Here is a 22,447-nt window from a genome sequence, read left to right on the forward strand (position 1 = left end):
CCAGGGAAGCCCAAAAATTTTACATATATATACACATATATATATAATGTAATTTATCATTAATACCATAGTTTATACTTATTGTCTCTTTTAAAAGACCTATTTAGATATTTAGTCATCTCATTATTGTGGCCAAGAATGTTTATTATAATTATTTCCCATTCCTCAAGAAATTAGCTTATCAAAATGATCCTCTATAGCAGGGGTCCCCAACCCCCGGGCCGCGGACCGATACTGGTCCACGGCCTATTAGTAACCAGGCCGCACAGCAGAAGGTGAGCAGCGGGCAAGCGAGCAAAACTTCATCTGCTGCTCCCCATTGATCCCCATCGCTCGCATTACCGCCTAAACCATTGCTCATGTTACTGCCTGAACCAATCCACCCCCCACATCCCGTGGAAAAACTGTCTTCCGTGAAACCGGTCCTTGTGCCAAAAAGGTTGGGGACCACTGCTCTACAGGGAGTATTCCTTTGTCTGTAATACTCTTTTTTTTTTTAACTTTAAGCATGTCAGAGAATGGAAAATATTGGGAAAAACACAAGGTGGTTCATACTTAAGGTCTATGTCTTATAGACAGGATACACACTTAAATTTGGTTGGTGAAATATTCTGAAACTCTTCTAGGTGGCAGAGGGGAGTGAATACATAAAAATTGTGGTCTGCCAACAACATATTCCTTCAGTAACAAATCTTACGTTAATGAGAGAACGGAACACACAATTAAGAGACTCTACTCTGTTTTAAGCAATGAGACACAGAGACAAATGAAGAAATGTGTCTTTTTTTAACCTTGATTTAGGAAGAGGACCACCAAGCCCGGGTAGAAGAGGCAATCACCCGCATGCTTGTGTGTGCCCTGAAAACTGCAGAGAATCCACATGATACGAGAGCTTGGTTAAACCCAACTGAGGTAGGTCCCTTCTGGTTTTCATCATGGCAGTTAGTATCCTGTGATAAACCAATCCCGGCTGGAACATTTGTTTTCCGATTTATGTAAGTGCCTATAACCATTTTCAAGAGTTTTTCTTTTTCCTTAGGTTGAGGAAACATCCCATGAAGTCAATTGTCGCTACTTAAATGGAGCCGTTTCTGCTTTTTTGGATCATTATGGAACATCTAAGGTAGTAGAAACCCAAGCGCCAAGCACAGACGGAGAGTACGTGATAAAGGAAGAATTAAATGTGCACAGCCACATGGAGGTAGAACAAACTAGTAGCCACAACTTAACCTTGAGAACAGTAAAACAGGAGGCAGCAAGTCCCTTTGGTCCTGATCTGGTTCCTGTGATACCAGGTTCCCAAGAACCACCCTCAGAAAGAGGAGGCATGTTTGAAAGTGATGGTGAAGACTTTGTTGGCAAAAATGGAAAACGCTTTGGAAAATTGCATTATACCAAGAGACAACAGATGATGAGTGAAAGTGAGAATGCAGTTGTGGAACAAATTGCTTCAAATAGTACTGTGGCCCCTTCCCAATCATTCATTTCTACAGATGACTTGCTGGATTGCTTGGTGAATCCACAGGTAACCAGGATAGTGGCACAACTTTTGATTCAAGGAAGAAGTTTGCGACTCTAATAGAAAATAACTTTTTCAGTAATACTTTAAGAATATTTTTTAAATAATATAGTTTTAAAATAAAAGATGAAATGGCAAAAGGGCAATTTGCATATGCTTATAAATGTCCTGTTCTCACCTAATTAACATTTTAGTCTCTTGCCACCTTATTGCATACACATTGCTCTTTGGACAACCTGGCTCTTTGTTATTGGTAGGCCTCTTTCTTCAGTGCCTTTGCCTTTCCTTTCCTATCTCATCAGCCTATCTCAAATGTAAGCCCCTAGTGTTCTCACCAAGAAATAGTCTCTCCATCAGCAGGGGTGACCTGCTGCTTGTTTTTGTAAATAAGGTTGTATTGGAACACAGCCATGCCATTCATTTACATATTGTCTGTGGTGGCTTTAGGGTTACGGTGGCAGAGCTGAGTGGTGACAGAGGCAGTATGGCTCGAAAAGCTGAAAATATTTTAAAAGTTTGCTAACTCCTGATCTAATGCATCCATTGGGTGAATTCTAGCTTTTTGGGAGGTAGGGGTGCGGTGGTTAATTTCAGTAGCTATCATGGATTCTTTGTCATAAGATGGTGTGGGAAGATTTATGATTGTTTTAAGTTCTTGATCTCTTAATTCAAATGCAGGTTGAAGTCTAGCCTTGATCTGAAGTGATCACATTTCTCAAATCTGTAGAATTCTCACTGGTTAACCCCTGTAATCCAGAGCAGAATACCAATCAGGAGAAAAGTAGGTGGGGGCCCAATAAGAGGCCTCCTTGTGTAAGGAACTGGGACGTCTAGGAACACCAGCCCTGGAATAAAAAGGACCAAATGCTACTGACTCCTGAAACTAACTAAAAGCTTGGCTTAGTGAACTTGATCCCACTCTCATTACATTTGCAATATGTGGGGTAATTATTATCATTACCGTCTAAGTAAGAATTTAAAAATTATAAAAACATATTGAACTCAGTAACCATTCAAAACAGAAAAGATACACAAAGTCACCTTTTAAGGAGAATTGACTACTGGCCCCATCCTTCTCAGGTCAAACTGATGGTATCAGTAAATCCCAAGAGAGTACGTACTTTCTGGGAGAAAGGAGGAAGGGAGATGAACATGCCCAGGAAAAGAAGGGTCTGAAAAAAGACCCTTCTGTAGCACTTACCACCATCTGACTACTATATATTTGCCTATTTATTTGATTACTATCTCCCCCAACGAGAATGTCACTGCATGAAGGTTTGGACTTTGTTTTGATGATTGTATATTTGCAGAGTCTTGATCAGTGCCCAGCACATGGTAGGTGCTGCTTAAATATTTGAGTGGATTTTTTAAAAAGGAGACCTTGTTGGCCGATACTCCTTCAGAAGCACTGGGGCAGAGGATGTTGTGGCTAAAGGTGAGATGTCTGTTACCTGTAGTAGGTATATCCCTATCGCAGAAATAGACATTTGTCTTCAGCTATATATTTTTTTTTACACCTGCCCTCACTGAGAGCTCCCCCATACCCTCCTTCACACAGAATTCCCTGCCCCGCTCCCTCCCAGATATTTTATTATATTTGCTTCTACTTGGACCAGTGTTTTTCAAGTTGTAGATTGTGACCCATTAACAAGTCATAAAATCAATTTAGTGGGTGAGACCAGCATTTTTTTTTAATGGAGCAGGATATGTAATTTCAGTTAATTCAATAGTAAATATAAGTATTATTTTGTGAAACTGTCCAGGAAAAATTGTTTTCAGAGTAAATATACTTCATAAATCTTTTCAGTTATATCTGTATGTGTACTGGGCCTGATATAAAATGTATTTCTTAGTGTATGTTAGGGTCAGAAAGGTTTGAAAGCTGTTCTGAGGGCAAAGTATTGATTTCAGTTAGAGGTAATAGTTTCTGGCATGCAGAGACCTGGGTGGAGAGTTAAGACATTGATATGAATGCATTCGAAATGTAAATGGGTGTTGGGAGATAATTTCCTAATTTTGTAGCGATAGAGATTATGACACGGCAAGAGATCCTGGCTATCTGCAACTGGGGAGTGTGGGAAGGAGAAAAGACAGTCAAAGGGAGAGATGGTCAGCCACCAAGTAGGGTCCCATTTCATCCTGCATTTCTCAGAAGAGCCTGCCCGAATGAGTGAACTCAATTATTAAATATTAATACTTTGACCCTCCAGGGGTTAGAGGGATTGAAGTGTTACACCTAAAGTTACAGTATCCACGTATAAGCAGGGTGATCTATCCGGAAGGCAAAGTAGCTAGGGCCCCTGAGCTTTTAGGGTCTACAGAAATGTTTTAGTTTCTTTAAAAATAAAAAAAAAGAATATAATCTAGTTTCGATTACCTTCGTGTTTATACCAATGCAGTAGCGAAGTATCATGTTTAACACTTTTCATGGAGTAAGGGGCCTACAAAGGCAAAATTGCCTGGGGCCCATGAAAGTCCTAAGCAGCTCTGGGTATCAGGGATATCAGAATCGTTTGAGGGGCTTGCTGAAGATGCAGATCTGGGTACCTCTCTAGAGCTATGGAATTTGCCTCCTTTGGGATGGGCCAGATTTTGCAGTCTCAGCAAGCACCTGAAGTGCTTCAAATAGCAAAGAAGTTTAAGAATCTCTGGCCCTGGAGTAGACCACCAAGACCTAACACGGGCTCAAAGTGGGTGTGTTTTAGCAGGGGCTACTTCTTGGGGTCAATCCGCCCTTCAGATTTACTGAACTAAAGCTGTACTGTGCCCTTCCTGTAATTTTCAGCTGAATGCTATTGATACTGTGAGGATCCCTTAATGCTGTCATGTTTCGTTGTGGTCTTCTATCAGCAGTGGCCTGTGTTTATCATCAAGCTCTCCTGTATTTGCCCTAAAGGATAAAGATGTTTAACCACCAAGTAACATTTTCCAAGCATTTTATTCAAAAAGGAGGAAATATTTATTTTAAACAGTTTTTATTGAAGTAGAGTTGATGTCTATTATGTGTTGCATGTGTACAACACAGTGATTCACAATTTGTAAAGGTTGTACTCCATTTATAGTTATTATAAAATACTGGCCCTGTTCCCTGTGTGGTATGACATATTTCTTTAGACTGAGGGTAACTATAACATTTACAGAGTGAATCATCATACTTGGTGCAATACACCCTGATATTCAGCCTTGCCTAAGTTAACCAAACCACTGGAGAACAAGAACAGATTAGAGAGCACGTCTCTCCTTTTTTATTCCTTACATTCATTGTCAAGCCCAAGTTCAGATGCCAGTGGCTGGGAAGCTACTCCTAAGCAATAAGAAGTCTCTGCCAATCCACTTAAAAAACAGCAACAGCAAGAAAAATTTCAAGACGTCTGTGTTTAATGAAGTAGCAGCTATGGCCCCCTCAACCTCCTTTTCTTGAAGTGCAGGCATTGCTCCCTGGGGCCAAGAAAGGGTGCCTTTATCCTCCTGGTGACCCCTAGCATCCAAGTTCATCATCTGTCCTGGCTCCCCATGGGCATAGCTCTGGCCTCTTGGCCTATAGAGCTTCAAATGAAGAGACTCTACAATGAAAACCAAAGCCAGAAGGGACAAGGCCAAGGAAATATGAGGATAATTCACAGATTGTCTGAGATATTCCTGAATCAGTAACATTAACCTAGAAGCCATGTTCTATAGTGGGAAGAGCAAGGGGCTTGATGACACAGAGACCCAGATTCAGTTACTGGTTCTGAGGCCTGTTACCCAGGTGACTTAAGGCAAGGAAGCTTCTTGTGTTCTGAGCATCAGTTTCCCCAGCTTTAAAATGGGGGTATAGTTCTTACCTCACAAGAGTGTTTGGGGGAAAAAAAAATAAACAGTGTTATGTGAAAGCACCTATTATAGTACCTGGTTAATGTAGGCACTCAATAAACAGTTTTAGAGTCTGAAATTTACCTGAGGAAGTTAAAAAAGAAACTTTCCATTACTATCCTATAGCTACTGAGTTAGCAAATTAGTAATGTGACTGCTTAATTCCTTTGGTTTATTTATGCACAAGGCTTTAAAATCATCAAAAGCTAGGCTGCCAAGGAAAATGTGCTGTTTAATACCCTTAGATTCATTTAATCTTAACATAGTAGAAGGGGTTCATACTGAAAATATAGCAGGCATTATCCCTTTTTTCCACTGGGCAGAACTAAGACCATGAATAAAAGTTATAAAAAGGCAGGTTTGGGTTCAACTTTAGAAAGAACCAAAGGAAACAGGGCTGCTGCACTGCACAACTCCATGGGGTACAGCTCACCTCGTCCCCAAGCTAGACCACAGCCCCCTGGACTGCGCAGGACATGGCCGCACTGCAGTCCCAGAGCCCTGACCAGAGCTGCCCCACATGTCCACAGGCTGCTTTGTGAAAAAGCTCCCTGCCATGGAATCTCATCGATTTGAGGCAAAGTGACAATAAGTCAAGGGTGTTGAAGAGATGGTTCCCACTTTGGTTAGGAGTCTGACAGGGCTTCTTCATTCTTAAGTGGTTTATGAAACACTTATGCAGCATCTATTGTACATCAGGCACAGACCTCAGCCCAGGGATACAGAAAATTAGACACCATCCCTGCACCCAGGGAAGACAGCAGCCCCACCCACTTAGTAATACTGTGCTCCCCACAGCAGTATGGAGTCCTGACATGATACCAGCTGTCTCTCAGTGGCAGCTGAAGTTATATCACTGTGTCCTCTGCCTTTAAGATTAATGTTATTCTTATATGTGGAATCTAGAAAAATGGTACAGATGAACCTATTTTCAGGGCAGGAATAGAGATGAAGACGTAAAGAACGGACATGTGGACGTGGAGGGGGAAGTGGGGGTGGGATGAACTGGGAGATTGGGATTGACATGTATACATTACCAGTGTAAAATAGATGGCTAGTGGGTACCTGCTGTATAGCACCGGGAGCTCAGCTCAGTGCTCTGTGGTGACCTAGATGCGGGGGATGGCGGGGGGCGGGGATCCAAGAGGGAGGGGATATATGTATACACATAGCCGATTCACTTGGTTGTACAGCAGAAACGAACACAACATTGTAAAGCAACTATACCCCGATTAAAAAAAAAAGATTAATGTTATACCCTCCTTCCTGGAAATAAACACCTGTACCTCTACAGATGTGATATCCATGGTTGAGGACACACAGTTGTAACTCTAAGTTATCCAATTAAATTCTCAAGATAGGTTCATTCCAGTTTGAAGAGGCTGGAGAATGTCTGATTTCAGTGACAAGGGTCCTCTGATCTTAGAAAAAGCTGTTAAGAGAAAAAAAACCTACAGCTTGCTTTACAGTTAGCTATGTATAGATGAATAATATCTTCTGCAAAGGATACCAAAATGTTAACGTCTAAAAGTAATGAGGTACTCTGGGTAAGCCTGGTAGTCATAAAATACCACAAATAAATTTGGATTTTGCACACAATCTGTGACAGTGTCATATGAGTCAGTAGGATTTTGGGGGTCTTTTAGAGGAGGCACAATTAATGACTTGTTTCCAACTGTGTAGGATCCAGTGAGTACTCGCACATAATACATACGCTTCTTCCCATTTGCGTCCGGTCTGGAGTATGTATCACTGGCAGAATAATGGGCACTGACAGCGAAATAGGTTCCCTTTCCATATGCCGTAGCTGTGAAGAGAAAAACAAAACATCTTTAAGGATTTCAATTTAGTCTATAATTTGACATGTTGACCCAATATGTCAAATAATGTTAAAATAATGTTCAGTTCTCTCTAAAGCTTCTTTTAAATTTTTTTGTGTGTTTTTTATTCTTTTTTTTTTTGGTTATGTTGGGTCTTCGTTGCTGCATGCAGGCTTTCTCTAGTTGAGGCGAGCGGTGGCTACTCTTTGTTGTGGTGCACGGGCTTCTCATTGCAGTGGCTTCTCTTGTTGCGGAGCATGGGCTCTAGGCACACAGGCTTCAGTAGTTGTGGCACGTGGGCTCTAGAGCGCAGGCTCAGTAGTTGTGGCGCACGGGCTTAATTGCTCTGTGACATGTGGGATCTTCCTGGACCAGGGCTCGAACCCGTGTCCCCTGCATTGGCAGGCGGATTCTTAACCACTGTGCCACCAGGGAAGTCCCTGGTTTTTTATTCTTAAAAATCATTTCCCCACCCTGGAGGGCCAGTCAGTCCCTTCGGGATGAAATACAGTGAGTCTAACCTAAAACTTTGGCTGTAACATGGCCCCCAACAATGAGAGAACACAACACCATCCATACTGTCCCCAGCCAGCTTGGGTTCTCATGGCTGACACCTCATTTGAAGCAGCCAGATTACTTGCGTCCTTACCATTCTTTCCAGCATAACTGCGGTTAAAGCCTTTTCCGTTCACAAGTGTCACTGAGTCGGCATCTGTCCCATGGAAGAGCAGCTTCTCATTTATTAACTGGCCATTTTTGGCGTCCATGTTGTTTTTCTTTGTCTGGTAGTGTTTCCAGAGCTCTGGATTCTGGATCCTCTCAATCTGCAAATCAATAAGGAAAAATTTGCTGTCAGTGCCAAGAGCCCTTGGCAAGATACAACAGATGAAACACGACCATTATTTCTCATAAGTATATACAAATTACAATAAACAGCAAATTCAATGCCAGATGGCAAATTTCTACATTCAGAAGTCTTTTTAGATCCAGAGTTTCACAGAAACAGGCCTTGGTAAGAACGTTAATTTAATTTTAAACATCTTTTATGTACCACATGAGAGCAGACAATGTTTAGGATCTTAAGTCCTCATTATTTGAACTTGGCTGACCAAAGCCTCTTCAACCCCTAACTGCTCCTGTTGCTATCTACCTCACTATGTCACTTTGTCTCTCCTCCAGTGAGAGAGTATTCTAACATTGGGAGAAGCACTAGTGTCTAGGCAAGAAGGAAATTAATTAGTGAAAATTAATCTCTGGTCCAGTTGGAAGAGTGGGGCATGAATCCTGGTGGGAGGGGATCTGGTTATAGACCAAAGTGGCCATGCTCTGACCATACTCTTTGGCCTCCAGGGCTGTGGTGGAAACTCCTTGGGTCTTGGATTGCAGATCAGTTTCTACACTCCCCTAATCACCAGGTGGTGGCAGTTTCATAAGGTTGACTTGGGAAAGAGTGAAGGATGGGTAAGGGAGGCAAGGACCCTCATGGACAGGCACAAGGTGAAGGTTCCATGTGGTCAGAATCTTCCAGTCCAGGGAACTCTCAAGTCTGACACTATTATTACCTGCCTTTATTGGGTTCTTCTTCTTCTTTTTTTTTTTTTTTTTTCCAGTTTTGGGTTTCCCGTTTTTAATTAAGATACGATTAATACAACTTAATACAATTAAGTTTGCAGGCTTCTCTGGTGGCACAGTGGTTAAGAATCCACCTGCCAATTCAGGGGATGTGGGTTCGAGCCCTGGTCAGGGAAGATCCCACATGCCGCATGCACCACAACTACTGAGCCTGCGCTCTAGAGCCCACGAGCCACAACTACCAAGCCCTTGTGCCACAACTACTGAAGCCCAGGCACCTAGAGCCCGTGCTCCGCAACAGGAGAAGCCACCACAATGAGAAGCCCGTGCACCGCAACAAAGAGTAGCCCCCGCTTGCCACAACTAGAGAAAGCCCACGTGCAGCAACGAAGACCCAGTGCAGCCAAAAATAAATAAAATTAATTAATTTTAAAAAAAGATACAGTTTGCCCTCTAGTTCCAAGTCTCAGCATTATCATGTATTTTGTTGATCCAATTTATAATCTTAAATTTTCTTTTTCCTTTTACCTACAACTGAGTTTCTAATCTTCAGACTACTTCCACTTTATTTCTATTTACTTTAAATCTTATTTATTTTACTCATTTTTAAAAGCCTTAAAATTTTATTCACATCGAGTTTTGAAACCATTCTTAATTTCTTAGTCCTTTTATTCTTGTTTCTCACCCTTTTTTAGTATATATGCTGAAGTGAGCACAAACCCTTTTAAAATTTAATAACCACACAAAGAAAAGTATTTCAAGTAATTTTGAACACAGTAATCTGAGTCTGTATTCCTAGCAGGGTAAATTCTAAGCTTCACTTAGTAGGCTTACTTTAGCAGCAGGCTTCTGGCTATGATAGACTACTTGTATCAGACCAAACTTCTTGCCAACAACTACTAGAAGAGCTAGTGGGAAAAAAGTCTGCTTGAAGGCAACAAGGATTTGAGCCAAGTTCCTGGAGAGAAGGGAAGTGCAGAGTGAAACAAAGTCAGAAGATAACAGAGTAACTTCTTCAAAGTGCTTAAAGAAAATGACTACCAATCAGAATTTTGTACCCAGCAAAAATATCCTTCAAAGAATGAGGGTGAAATAAATTTTCAGACAAACTGAGAGAATTCATCACTACCAGACCTGCACTAGAAGAAATACTAAAGCCAGAGGAAAATGACCCCAGATGAGGCACAGAAATACAAGAAGGACTGAAAAGTAGTGGGATGAAAGGGTAAATATGTATATAAAATTATATACACAAACACACACATATCTGAGTCACTTTGCTGTATACCAGAAACTAACACAGTATTGTAAATCAACAATAGTTCAATAAAAGTAAATAAATAAATAAAGCTTCTTTGATGCCTCACCTACAAAATATATTCTTGCAAAAAATATTCATCTGAATTTACACAAGCCTTTCAACCTAACTCCAAGCTTACCATAAATAAAGCGGATAGAGGAATAAATTAAATGACACCATGGGCAATCAGACAAACCTAGAATCTGTAAGAAAACTGCTTGGATTCTTAAAAAATCTAGGTGAGACAGAGCCAGAATGTGGAACATTCTACAATACAACTAGCTTAAACTCTTCTAAAATTTCAATATCATGAAATACAATGTTTAAAAATGCAGCAGTACTGTTCTATATCAGAAGAGATAAAGGAGACACAATGACAAAATGCAATGTGTGAGTCCAGATTGGGGGCAGGGATTGGGAGGAAGTTATAAGAAAGCTGTTTTGAGCCACGGGTGATTTGAATATTGACCTTCTATTGGATATTATTATAAAGGATAATGATATTTGTGTTATTTAAGAGAATGTTTCTATTCTTAGGATACATTTGCTATAATATTTAGGAGTTCATGATATCTGCAACTTACTTTCAATTGTTTCAGGAAAAACAGAGTGAGGGGAAAAAAAGCAAATGTTACAAAATTGTTGAATCTAGGTGGAAGTTCATGGGTGTTAAAAAATCTTAGTCACAAGACATGACAGTCATGAAGGATGACAGACCACCCATTTTTCATGTTAGCGCTTTTGCACTACTAGACACCTCCACAGAGGTGCCTTAAGTACAGCCTAGCTCTGCTTTTACTGATGTCATAGACTGGGATTTCACATAAGATTTTATTTGAAAAAAGGGTTGCACTACAAAAGGGTAGTGAAGTCATTTCTCTGGTGAAGGTCTGCCAACACATGGTAAGACTCCAGGGCCCAGTGCAGACATTTCTGGTCAACTGGGTGGTCCTGCTCAATTTGGACTTGACATCTCATCCCAGTGTGCCAGTCAGCCACTCCCAGAGGACTGTAATTGGTATCTTTAATGAAACTTATTGTCTCAGAACCAGACCATGAAAGAGCTGCGTACTTGAATTACATTTTCTTGGTACCACATATAATTGTTTTGCTCAACGTACAGGGATCTATCTACTTGGCAAGGTTATTTATTCTTCCAGTTTTATTAAGATATAGTTTACGTTCATATAGCACTGTATAAGTTTAAGATGTACAGCATAGTGGTTTGATTTACATATATCATGAAAAGATCATCGTAAGTCCAGTGAACATCCATCATCTCATATAGATACAAAATTAAAGAAAAGAAATTTTTTCCTTGTGATGAGAACTCCCAGGATCCACTCTCCCAACAACTTTTACACATAATATAGTGTATGAAAGCACTGTTGATTGTATTTATCATGTTGTACATTACATCCCCAGTACTCATTTATCTTATAACTGCAAGTTTGTACCTTTTGCCTACCTTTCATCCAGTTCCCTCTCCCTATACCCCGTCTCTGGTAACCACAAATCTGATCTCTTTTTCTATGAGTTTGTTTATTTTTGAAGTATAACCTACAACACTGCTAGTTCCTGTTACACAGCATAGCGATTCAATACTTCCATATATTTCAATGATCACCAAGATAGGCCCAGCCATGATCAGTCACCATACAAAGATATGATATAATTATTGACTATATTACCCACACTGCACATTTCATACCTGTGACTCAGCAATCTCTCTAACCTATTCCTCTCCTTCCTACATTGAGGGATTAAAAACAAATGGTATAAAATTTGATACTGAATTTGTGAGGAGGATTCTGAAGATATTCTCTAGTACTTATTCACAGGAGAACTCTTTCAGGAGTCAGTCTCAGTATTGTGAAAAACTGTTGAGTCTCCTGATCAAATGCTTTGCTCTTTGATTTATGGACATTATGAATCTTATAGCTGAGTGTTTACTTCTTTACTTTGTCTACTAGGAAGATCAAGGACAAATTTGAGGGCCTTCTCTAGTAACTATCTAGGACGTCATGTTATGTATTTTTGTGAACTAACAATACCTCTGTAATTATCTTAATTTCCCTGCCCTACTTTTCTTTTTGTCCATATTTATGTTATCTGAAGATATCTTTGTAGTACGCTTCAAATCTTTTTTGAATTATTATGTAATAATAATAATATATGTATTATTAAGTACATGAATAAACAGAGTGGCGGCAGGACAAATAGGGAATAAGAGAAAATTTGCAAAGAAAGACAATGCAGGCCTTACTGGCAGACTTGTTATTACAGATGAAGGGAAGGTACTCAAGGATCTCTAGCTTTACTCAGAAAGTGACGGAACCAAAGACAGAAAGCAGGAAGGAAGGGGAAATGATGAGATGAGTTAGATTTTAGGGAAATTGATTTAGCAGACAGATATTTAAGTGGAGACTTTTAGGCCACTTGGGAACTCAAGTTCTAGAGCTTGAGTCAAAGATCCAGGTCGGTGATGTTGATTTGAGAGCTATCAACACTGAAATAATAGCTGCAGCCAAGAAGAGTAAAAACGTTCCCCGGTGAACTGCAGAGACAGAATACCAAAATGTAAATCCTGTGGGTTACCTAGGATTAGGGGTTTAGAGGAAGAACAGATGCCAGTGAAAATGAAAGGAACATTAGTTAAAGAAGGAGAAGAAAGCATCAAAATAATACTGTCCTAGAACTCAAGGGAGAAAAATTTCAAAAAGGAAACTTTCTAAATTAATGTTTAAAAGCAGAAGATGCCAAAATAAGGGAAATGAACAGGGAAAGGACCGCTGGATTATCAAGGAAGCAAGGACTGTTGATCTGTGAATAGTGGAGCTATTATACTGATCTGATTCGCTAGTTATCAACTCCAGCTTTGCTAGTTATCAACTCCAACTTTGGAGCCATATCTAGGAGTTATTATTAGCTTGCTTCACAAAGTAGACATATATCTTTATTATTCTAATATATTACAATCTAATATGATATTGTAATAACTGACACAAGAATTTCAGTGTCTCAGTAATCATAGTGACATGAGTAGAATCTAGAATTTAAAAACGAATTGCCATAATATATTCTAATTCTGGGTAAAAAAATGTGATAGGAAGTGAATGAAAATGTATTTATCCAGGACGATGATACCTCTATTTCCACCGTGTAGAAACTCCATGTCAGCGGAAGGCTTACCTTCTCTATGATGAAGTCTGCACAGGTCTCATTAAACTTGCTTGCCACCGTTTTGTATTCTGAATTATCAGGCTGTAGCTCAACCACACAGACTTTCTGCTGCTTCATATCACTCCAGTATAAGGGGATCTCAACTGCAAAGCAGACATTTGAAAACTCCCTCGCACCTAGAAAGGCTCATCCGTATAGTCCACATTCCTGGTATGCTTTGAAAAACTGAGTATCATTTGTGGTCTTGTTTTACAGTCTCCTAATTCAAGGTGTTCAAGAAGCCCCTTATCTTTCTAGAAGAATGTTTTCAAAATGTGGACCACAGATAACCCACCTCAGAACCAACTATAACACTTGCTTAAAAAAAAACTCACAGGGCTTCCCTGGTGGCGCAGTGGTTGAGAGTCCGCCTGCCAACGCAGGGGACGCGGGTTCGTGCCCCGGTCCAGGAAGATCCCTACATGCCGCGGAGCGGATGGGCCCGTGCGCCATGGCCGCTGAGCCTGCGCGTCCGGAGCCTGTGCTCCGCAAAGGGGGAGGCCACAGCAGTGAGAGGCCCGTGTACCGCAAAAAAAAAAAAAAAAAAAAACCTCACAGATCTACCGAATCAAAATCTCTGAGGGTGGAACCTGGGTACCTGCATCTTAACAAGTCTGATCATGCTCAGATTTGAGAACTGCATATTCTGTTCAGTCTCTAATCTGTCATAATTTAATAATTTTACATATAATATAAATGATTTCCCTACAATGTTTTCAATAGTCATTAATGTTTTGCTTACAAATGCATGGCTTTTTGCCAGAACTCACCACAACCACCAGGCCTTCCACATCTATTCTTTCATTATTCTTCACAGCATCCTTAACAGTTGGGTGGGTGGGAGGTTTTGCTACGTGGCAGGTTGTGGTGGCAGCTCTATCTCCCCGTCTGCTAAACAGAATACTGTATTTGACTTGTCATTTCCCCAGGGTTGCTCAGAGTCTGAGGAATTCGTTCACATTGACCTCTCAATGTACTGAAAGCCAATTCAGTAGCTTTCAGTGGGGGATTTATGTGGTTCAAAGGCAGGAATAGCTGACTACACAAGACAAGCATTCCCTTCTCAGGAATCTTGAAGACTGCTTCCTGATGTGTGTGTCAAAGAATCTTATCCTCGGGGCAGAGGAGCTAGTGACTTCTGGGAGAAGATCCTTCAGGCTCCCCATCCATTCTGGGTCATCAGTCACAGACACAGAGTGCCCACTCTCTGACTAGGCTGTCTTCAGTCTTTTGTTCTAGAAAGGCTTGGGCTTCTTTACAGCCCATGGCTTTCCCTTTCCTGACAGAAGCAGCCATTACCTCCCCAACAAAACTGGCTCCGGGAAGCTGGTAAACTGTAGAGATGAGAACAAATGCAACATTTGACTATTGTTACCATTAAGATAATAATGATCAGCTGTTCGGTACACCCTGTGCTGTATTTTCGTGGCCAAAGTGTAAGCTCCTTCAGCTGAGACCAAGTTTTCTATTTTCTTCCATAAGGGTACTTGGATTTTATCTACTTGAACAACATTTTGATGTATGTACAACACACATCACAGGCATAAAGTAATGGACAACAAACATGATAGTTTGATTCACCTTCAGATTTTGTATGGCGCTGAACAGGTAAACTCTTTCCGTTTGCATCTGTAGCAGTGTATGTTTTCAAGTCCACTGTGTAGCTCTGATGATTAATTTTAACATCAATTGTCTTTCTCTTTTGTTTCTTTGCATCCTCCAGTTGCATATTGGTAATTTTGTCAAAACTATGAAAATTTTTATCGTCCTTATATTGCCATTCCACAAAATCACTGGTACGATCTGCCAGGGATTCCTGTTCTTTGGACAATCTAACTCTCTTGATCATGTCCTCAATTGCATTTCTAACCTGTATCACATCTTTGGTAATTCCAGAAACCTCAATCAAAGGTCTTTCACGGTCCAAAGAAATGGAAATATTTAACTTCTTCTGAAGCTCATTCAATTCCCGGTATTCCTTTACATCAAAGTTTTTGATACATTCATCTTCACTGGTGTAGGGACACTGTTCCTTTTGAATGAGATCCTGTATCCAGAAAAGGACGTTTTCTACACTTTTTACATTTTCACCACACACCTGAAATATTGCTGATTCTGTTTTCTTTTCTAAAACCAAAGGAGTCTGTTTTGGGGGAGATTTACTTGAGAAGCCCAAGAATGCTAAAAAAGAAAAGAAAGGAAGATTAGCTCTTTCTTTCTTTCCTTCTTCCTTCCTCCCTCCCTCTTCCCTCCCTCCCTCCTTCCTCTCTTCCTCTCTCTCTTTCTTTCTTTGTCACCATGCTGTACATTACAATCCTAGGACTTGTTTATCTTTTAACTGGATGCTTTTACCCTTTTGACCAACTTCACCCATTTCACCCAACTCCCACACCCCCTGCACCCACCGGCAATCACCAATCTGTCCTTTGTATAAGTGCTATCATACAGTATTTGTCTTTCTCTGTCTTATTTCATTGAGCATAATGCCCTCAAGGTCCACACATGTTGTTGCATGTAGCAGGATTTCCTTCTTTTTTATGCCTGAGTAATATTCCATATACACCACATCTTCTTTATAATTCATCTTTCAATGTTTCCATGTTGTGGCTATTGAAAATAATGCTGCAGTGAACATGGATTCCAGAGAGTGATTTCATTTCCTTCAGATAAATACCCAGAAGTGGAATTGCTGGATCCTATGGTAGTTCTATTTCTAGACTTTTGAGGAACCTCCATGCTGTTTTCCACAGTAGCTGCACCAATTTACATTCCCACCAACAGTGCATGAGGGTTCCCTTTTCTCCACATCCTCACCAACACTTGTTATTTCTTGTCTTTTTTTATTTTAAATCATTTATTTTCCCCTATGTTTTCTTCTAGGAGTTTTATGGTCAGGTCTTAACATTTGAGTCTTTAATACTTTTTTTTTTTTTTTTTTTTGGCTGTGACATGTGGTATGTGGGATTTTAGTTCCCTGACCAGGGATCAAACCCATGCCCCCTGCAGGGGAAGCATGGAGTCTTAACCACTGGACCACAAGGGAAGTCCCTTGTTGTTGTGGTTTTTTTTAATATTTTATTTATTTATTTGGTTGCACTGGGTCTTAGTTGCAGCAGGTGGGTTCCTTAGTTGCAGCTCACCTGCTCCTTAGTTGTGGCATGTGAGCTCTTAGCTGTGGCATGCATGTGGGATCTAGTTCCCTGACCAGGGATCGAACCTGGGCCCCCTGCATTGGGAGCATGGAGTCTTAACCACTGTGCCACCAGGGAAGTCCCTCCCTTGTCTTTTTGATAATAGCTGTTCTATCATGTGAGGTGATCACTCATTATGATTTTGATTTCCATTTCCCTGATGATTAATGATGTTGAGCACCTTTTCATGTACCTATTGGCCAGTTGTATATCTTTTTGGGAAAATGTCTATTCAGATACTCTATTTTAAAATCAAATTGTTTGGGGTTTTTTCTATTGTTGTATGAGTTCTTTATATATTTTGGATTTAACCCCTTATCAGATATACGATTTGCAAATATTTTCTCCCATTCAGTGGGTTCTCTTTTCATTTTGTTTATGATTTCCTTTGCTGTGCAGAAGATTTTCATTTTGATGTAGTCCCACTTATTCATTTTGCTTTTGTAATTTTAGTGTCAAATCTAAAAAATCATTGCTAAGACCAGTGTTGAGGAGCTTACCCATATGTTTTCTTGTAGGAGTTTTATGGTTTCAAGTCTGTTTGTTCTACCTCAGTAAGAAGTGCCACTGGAATTTTGATAGGGATAGCATTGAATCTGTAGATTGCTTTAAGTAGTACGGATATTTTAACAATATTAATCCTTCCAATCCATGAGCATGAACTATCTTTCCATTTATTTGTATCTTCTTCAGTTTCTTTCATCAATGTTGTATATTTTCATGATACAGGTCTTTCACCTCCTTGGTTAAATTTATTCCTGGGTATTTTATTCTTTTTGATGCAATTATAAATGGGATTGTTTTCTTAATATCTCTGTGATACTTCATTAAAGATTAGCTATTTCAAGTCAGACAGAGAAAGACAAATACTGTATGACCTCACTGATATGCAGAATCTGAAAAAAAAAACTCATAGAAAAAGAGATCAGATTTATGGTTACTAGGAGTAACCATAAATTACTCCTAGTAAAGCGGGGTGAGGGTGGGAGGAGATTGGAGAAAGGCGGTCAAAAGATACAAACTTCCAATTACAAGATAAATAAGTACTAGAGATGTAATGTACAGAATGATGACTGTAATATTGTGATTTATAAGAAAAAATAGGGCTTCCTTGGTGGCGCAGTGGTTGAGAGTCCGCCTGCCGATGCAGGGGACACGGGTTTGTGCCCCGGTCTGGGAAGATCCCACATGCCGCGGAGCGGCTGGACCAGTGAGGCATGGCCGCTAAGCCTGCGTGTCCGGAGCCTGTGCTCCGCAACGGGAGAGGCCACAACAGTGAGAGGCCCGCATACTGCAAAAAAAAAAAAAAAAAAAAAAAATATATATATATATATATATATATATAAATATATATTTGGTCAGAATGACCAAATATTTTTCCCATATATACAGTATTTGGCTTGTGCTTGGTATCTGAAGCGGAAGGCAGTCTTGTGGCACTGAGCCCTTTACCTGTGGAATCTGATTCCATCTCTGGGTAGATGTCAGAATTGAGTTGAATCCTCAGACACCCTGCTGGCATCTGAGAATTGCTTGTAGGCACAGGGAAGCCTCCATACACATTGGAACTGGGTCCAGAAACCTTCTTTAATGACTGTAGTTAACACTACTATATGATAGATATGAAAGTTGTTAAGAGAGTTCTTGTCACAAGGAAAAAATTTTCTTTTTTTACTTTCTCTTTTTATTGTTTCTGTGTGAGATGATGGATGCTAACTAAACTTACTGTGGTATTCGTTTCACAATATATGTAAGTCAAACCACTATGCTGTATACCTCAAACTTATACTGTGATGTATGTCAACTCTTATCTCCATAAAGCTGGAAAAAAGCTAATAAACTACCAGAAAAAAAAATAGCTATTTCTCATGTGACATCAATATTAGGAACATGTATTTCATAAAAATGAACAACTCACATGCCATTTTAGACATCATAGACTGCTGGGGAGAAGCCTGAGATCCTTCTCTTTTTTTCATGATGGCATGAAACACATCCAGTACTTGAGGCAGAAAGATAACAACTTTAACTTTTTTCATAGACTGGACCAATCCTTTCTGAATAAAGTCTTCAATGGCATCAATTATGGCTGCTGCAACCTTCTCTGGGTCTTGGTTGGCACTTCCTAGAAAGGCAAATAATAAAAATGATTGGGAAAAAAAAAAGATCCAACTGGATTTGAAAAAGAAGACCCAACTGGAGAAGGCTGAGGAATAAATTAGGGATTCTGATTCTCAGAATAAATTCCCACTCGTCAACTCTTTCATCACCATGGACTTTTCTAAAATGCATCAGCAGACACCCTTGAAGTCCTAGATGTAACGGGGAGTTTTTGTTCCAGGATGTCAGGAACAGCCCAACAATGAACAAAGGGCCCAGAAACATAACTTGGTGTCTGATATCTTATTTGCTCTATTCAGCAGATCCCAGCTCACTATGTTCCTCTGTGTTACAGAGCACAGTTAACCTTTCTTGGCTCATTGGTGTCCTCAAAAGATCCACAAAAGGGCTTCCCTGATGGCGCAATGGTTGAGAGTCCGCCTGCTGATGCAGGGGACACGGGTTCGTGCCTCGGTCCGGGAAGATCCCACATGCCGCGGAGCGGCTGGGCCCAGGAGCCATGATCGCTGAGCCTGCGCGTCCCGAGCCTGTGCTCCGCAACGGGAGAGGCCATAACAGTGAGAGGCCCGTGTACCACAAATAATATAAAATAAAATAAATAAAAATAAAAGTCACCTTGTTAAAAAAAAAAAAAAAGATCCACAAAAAGCAAAAGATGCTAATGTATGTTGAAATATCATGCTCTTTAAAGAGAACAGGTCTTCCCTGGTGGTACAGTTGGTTAAGAATCCGCCACAGGTTCGAGCCCTGGTCCAGGAAGATCCCACATGCTGTGAAGCAACTAAGCCCATGTGCCACAACTACTGAGCCTGTGCTCTAGAGCTCGCGTGCCACAACTACTGAAGCCCGTGCCCTAGAGCCCGTGCTCCGTAACAAGAGAAGCCACCGCAATGAGAAGCCTACGCACCGCAACAAAGAGTAGCCCCCACTTGCCGCAACTAGAGAAAGCCCATACACGGCAACGACGACCCAACGCAGGCAAAAAGTAAATAAATAAGAGCTAATTATAAATAAATTAATCAATTTAAAAAATAAAGAGAACAGCATTATTTTTTGTTCAGTCATTTCTTGACTATTACGTATATATCCTTATTCTCTCAGATGTCTCTGGGGACCTGATTTAAACCGAGCTCATTTCGTAAGACACCTAGAGCCATAAGCTATTTGTTATAATCTATAATTCTTTGCATACAAGTTATCCATGAGCCTCCAAAAGTTCTTCGTCCCACGGTCACTGTGATTTTAGCTGACCTGCAGGGTTCAAGGTTGCCACCTGAGCAAGGTCTTTTCCTATTTTAAGCATGCTCCACATCTTGTTTCTCAAGCCTACTGGCTAGGTAAGATCATGAAAAGTTCCTTGAAAAGGCTCACGAAAAGCCATGGAAGCAGTTCCATATGAATAGCAGCTGTCACATTGCAGGGTGGGGAGTGGGCAATGTGAAAGTCCTCTGGCCAACTTGGTGTGATAGACGAAGGGCCTACTTGGGTTGTCCCTGTTGACAGTGCCCGCTATTACTGCAGAAAGGAGAGCAGACCTCTTTGGCTTGGCTATGGAGACAACTGTAGGAATGTAGACAATCCCCATATAAAACTAACCTAGAAGGTTTGTGCAGGTTTTTTTTTTTTATTAGATGATCAGGGAAAGAGGGAGATTCTCCATTGCAATGCTGTAGTTATTCCATGCTATCTGGAAGAATTTAAATGGGAATGTTCAGGTATATTCACTCACTCTCAATCATCTAAGCACTTGGGACACAGAGGATGTGATATGTGGGGATGAACAGGTGTTCAACAGGTGAAGTATGGACACCTGAGGGAAAGGCTACACCAGACAGAACTGTGTAAGAAGTGTGATATGTTGAATCTGGCGTGTTCAGGGGAACAGGTTTGTTTTTGAGAAAGATAAATGGGGGAGGTAGGGGGGTAGGTGGAGGAGGCACTGGAGCAGGGAGCCAGGTCTAAACAGGAGAATTTAAATAAAGGTTTAGGCAAAAGACAAGAGCTGAACAAAGAGACGAGGCCAGAATGAAGGGCTGGCTGTAGGGATTGAGGAGATATTTAGAAAGTAAAGTCAGCAGGACCAAGTGGCCAACTGGCTTTATACTTGCCCCTTTGTTCCCCGTCTTTTGCCACCCACAACCTTCACGTGTATTTCATAAGTCCTGTTGCACTGCAGTTGTTTGTTGACATGCCTGTGTCTCACAGAAGGCCAGGTGCCCCTTGTGGACACCAGGTGCCCCTTTTCTTAGTCATCTTTCTATCCCCGCTGCCTCAACTCAGTGCCCGGCACATAGCAGACACTCAGTAAATATTTAATCAAACTAATTAATAAACTAATGCACATAGGAGTGATGAAGAAGGTAGAGTCAAGGATTCTAGATAGAAAGTGATGTTTTTAACATGCTCAGGGATATAAGAGGAAGGGCAGGTGTGGGGGAGAAGACAATGAACTGGAGTTTGGAGTTTGCTTTGAGCTTGAGGTACTTGCAGGTACCAGTGAGCACCCATTCTCTCCCCTCAAGCCTGTGAGGAACAGTGAGAGGGCTTCCTTTACTGCCAGCAACTGTCTCAATCACAGTCTCAATTCAACTCATAATCACCACTAAGGGAGAAAGCTCCCCATCTGTTAGTCTAAGGGCCTGCTCAGGTGGTGACAGAGACAGGTAAAGAAGATGAGGAAGGAGAATTTGCTAACCTTGATTTATTTGTGCAGACCAGCAATGCAACCAGGTCAGTGGAAAAAACAACAGGTTTGCAGTAACCCAGAAATAATTATACAAAATTAAAACTGCCTCATTTCCTTATTTCTTCTTTGACTCCACCCAGGGACTCCCTTGGGAAGGTCTGTGCCACCCTTAGGCTGCCTGCTTTCTTGGCACAAATAAAGTTAAGATGGAAACACAAGACAAGAGCTCAGAGGAAAAAGCAGATGGAGATAGAGACTGGGGAATCATTAGTGGGTGTCCATAGAAAATGATAGATGATAGATAGATAGAGGATACATAGATGATAGACAGATAATACATTGGCTAATCTGCTAGGATTGAATGATACTACAAGGGGAATGAAAGCATAAAGGCAATATAAATTATACTTTCAGAAACAGAGAGCTAAGGAGACATAACATTCTATGTGGGAACATTAAGAGGAATGAAAAATAAGAGAAATCAAAGTATGGGAAAGAGAATTAGAAGAAGGCCCAGAAAGTGACAAAGATGGTTAGGTTTATTAAGGCTAAACTTTTGGAGGGCCTAGAATGCCAGTGTGAGACACTCAAACTTAGATTCCTGAGCAGTGGAATGATTAATCCAGTGCTGAGCCTTCTCCTTCTGGGACCAGTCAGCTCCATTCCACTTCAAGCCAGAGAGTATTTGCCTCCCCTGAGCAGCTCTCTTAAAGGAGACCAAGCAGGAATCTCTGATTAATGCACATGACTCAGATTGCTGGGGAAAGAGCTCAAAGTGCATCACCTTACAAATGATAAGCCCAAAGCACCATCCTTGTAAATGAAGACTCATACAATCATTATGTAGTTTAAGGAAAATAAGAAACTTCAAAGAGGCAGGCAAGCTGAAAGGAGTAAGGTGGAGAGTTTCTGACCCATTAGAACCCACTGGATTCTGGCAACTGAGAGGTCGCAATGCCCCACGGCCAGCCCACTGTCAAGGAGGTAAGAGAAGATGGACAGCCATGCTGTCTGAGAGTCGGCCATGGGGAGGCGGAAGTCCACGCACTGATGTTTCCATGGAGAGGGGATGGAGGGGAAGTCAAAGACTAAATAATGGGGGATGTGTAGAGGATGCAAAAGAGAAAGGAGCTGATGAAAGCAATGAGAGATGGACTTTCTTTT

The 22,447-nt window shown here is 40.8% G+C and overlaps 2 protein-coding genes across 3 annotated transcripts in view; one reads left to right on the plus strand and one right to left on the minus strand.

Annotated features, from left to right (window-relative positions):
- HSPBAP1 (HSPB1 associated protein 1) overlaps positions 1-1,659 on the plus strand; it is a 53,661-nt gene extending 52,002 nt beyond the window's left edge. For both annotated transcript variants that reach the window (XM_032630775.1, XM_032630777.1), the window contains exons 7-8: positions 802-912; positions 1,040-1,659. In XM_032630775.1, coding sequence (XP_032486666.1) covers positions 802-912; positions 1,040-1,579 — 651 coding nt within the window. In that variant the 3' untranslated portion in view covers positions 1,580-1,659. The remainder of the gene's footprint in view (positions 1-801; positions 913-1,039) is intronic.
- A 394-nt stretch (positions 1,660-2,053) lies between these two features.
- Positions 2,054-22,447, minus strand: part of PARP14 (poly(ADP-ribose) polymerase family member 14) — an 89,298-nt gene continuing 68,904 nt past the window's right edge. Inside the window, exons 10-14 of the mRNA XM_032629411.1 lie at positions 18,395-18,601; positions 14,867-15,466; positions 13,256-13,389; positions 7,841-8,015; positions 2,054-7,178 (exon numbers count right to left, since the gene is read on the minus strand). Coding sequence (XP_032485302.1) covers positions 6,889-7,178; positions 7,841-8,015; positions 13,256-13,389; positions 14,867-15,466; positions 18,395-18,601 — 1,406 coding nt within the window. The 3' untranslated portion in view covers positions 2,054-6,888. The remainder of the gene's footprint in view (positions 7,179-7,840; positions 8,016-13,255; positions 13,390-14,866; positions 15,467-18,394; positions 18,602-22,447) is intronic.

This window comes from Phocoena sinus, chromosome 4, assembly GCF_008692025.1.
Source record: "Phocoena sinus isolate mPhoSin1 chromosome 4, mPhoSin1.pri, whole genome shotgun sequence".
NCBI lineage: Eukaryota > Metazoa > Chordata > Mammalia > Artiodactyla > Phocoenidae > Phocoena > Phocoena sinus.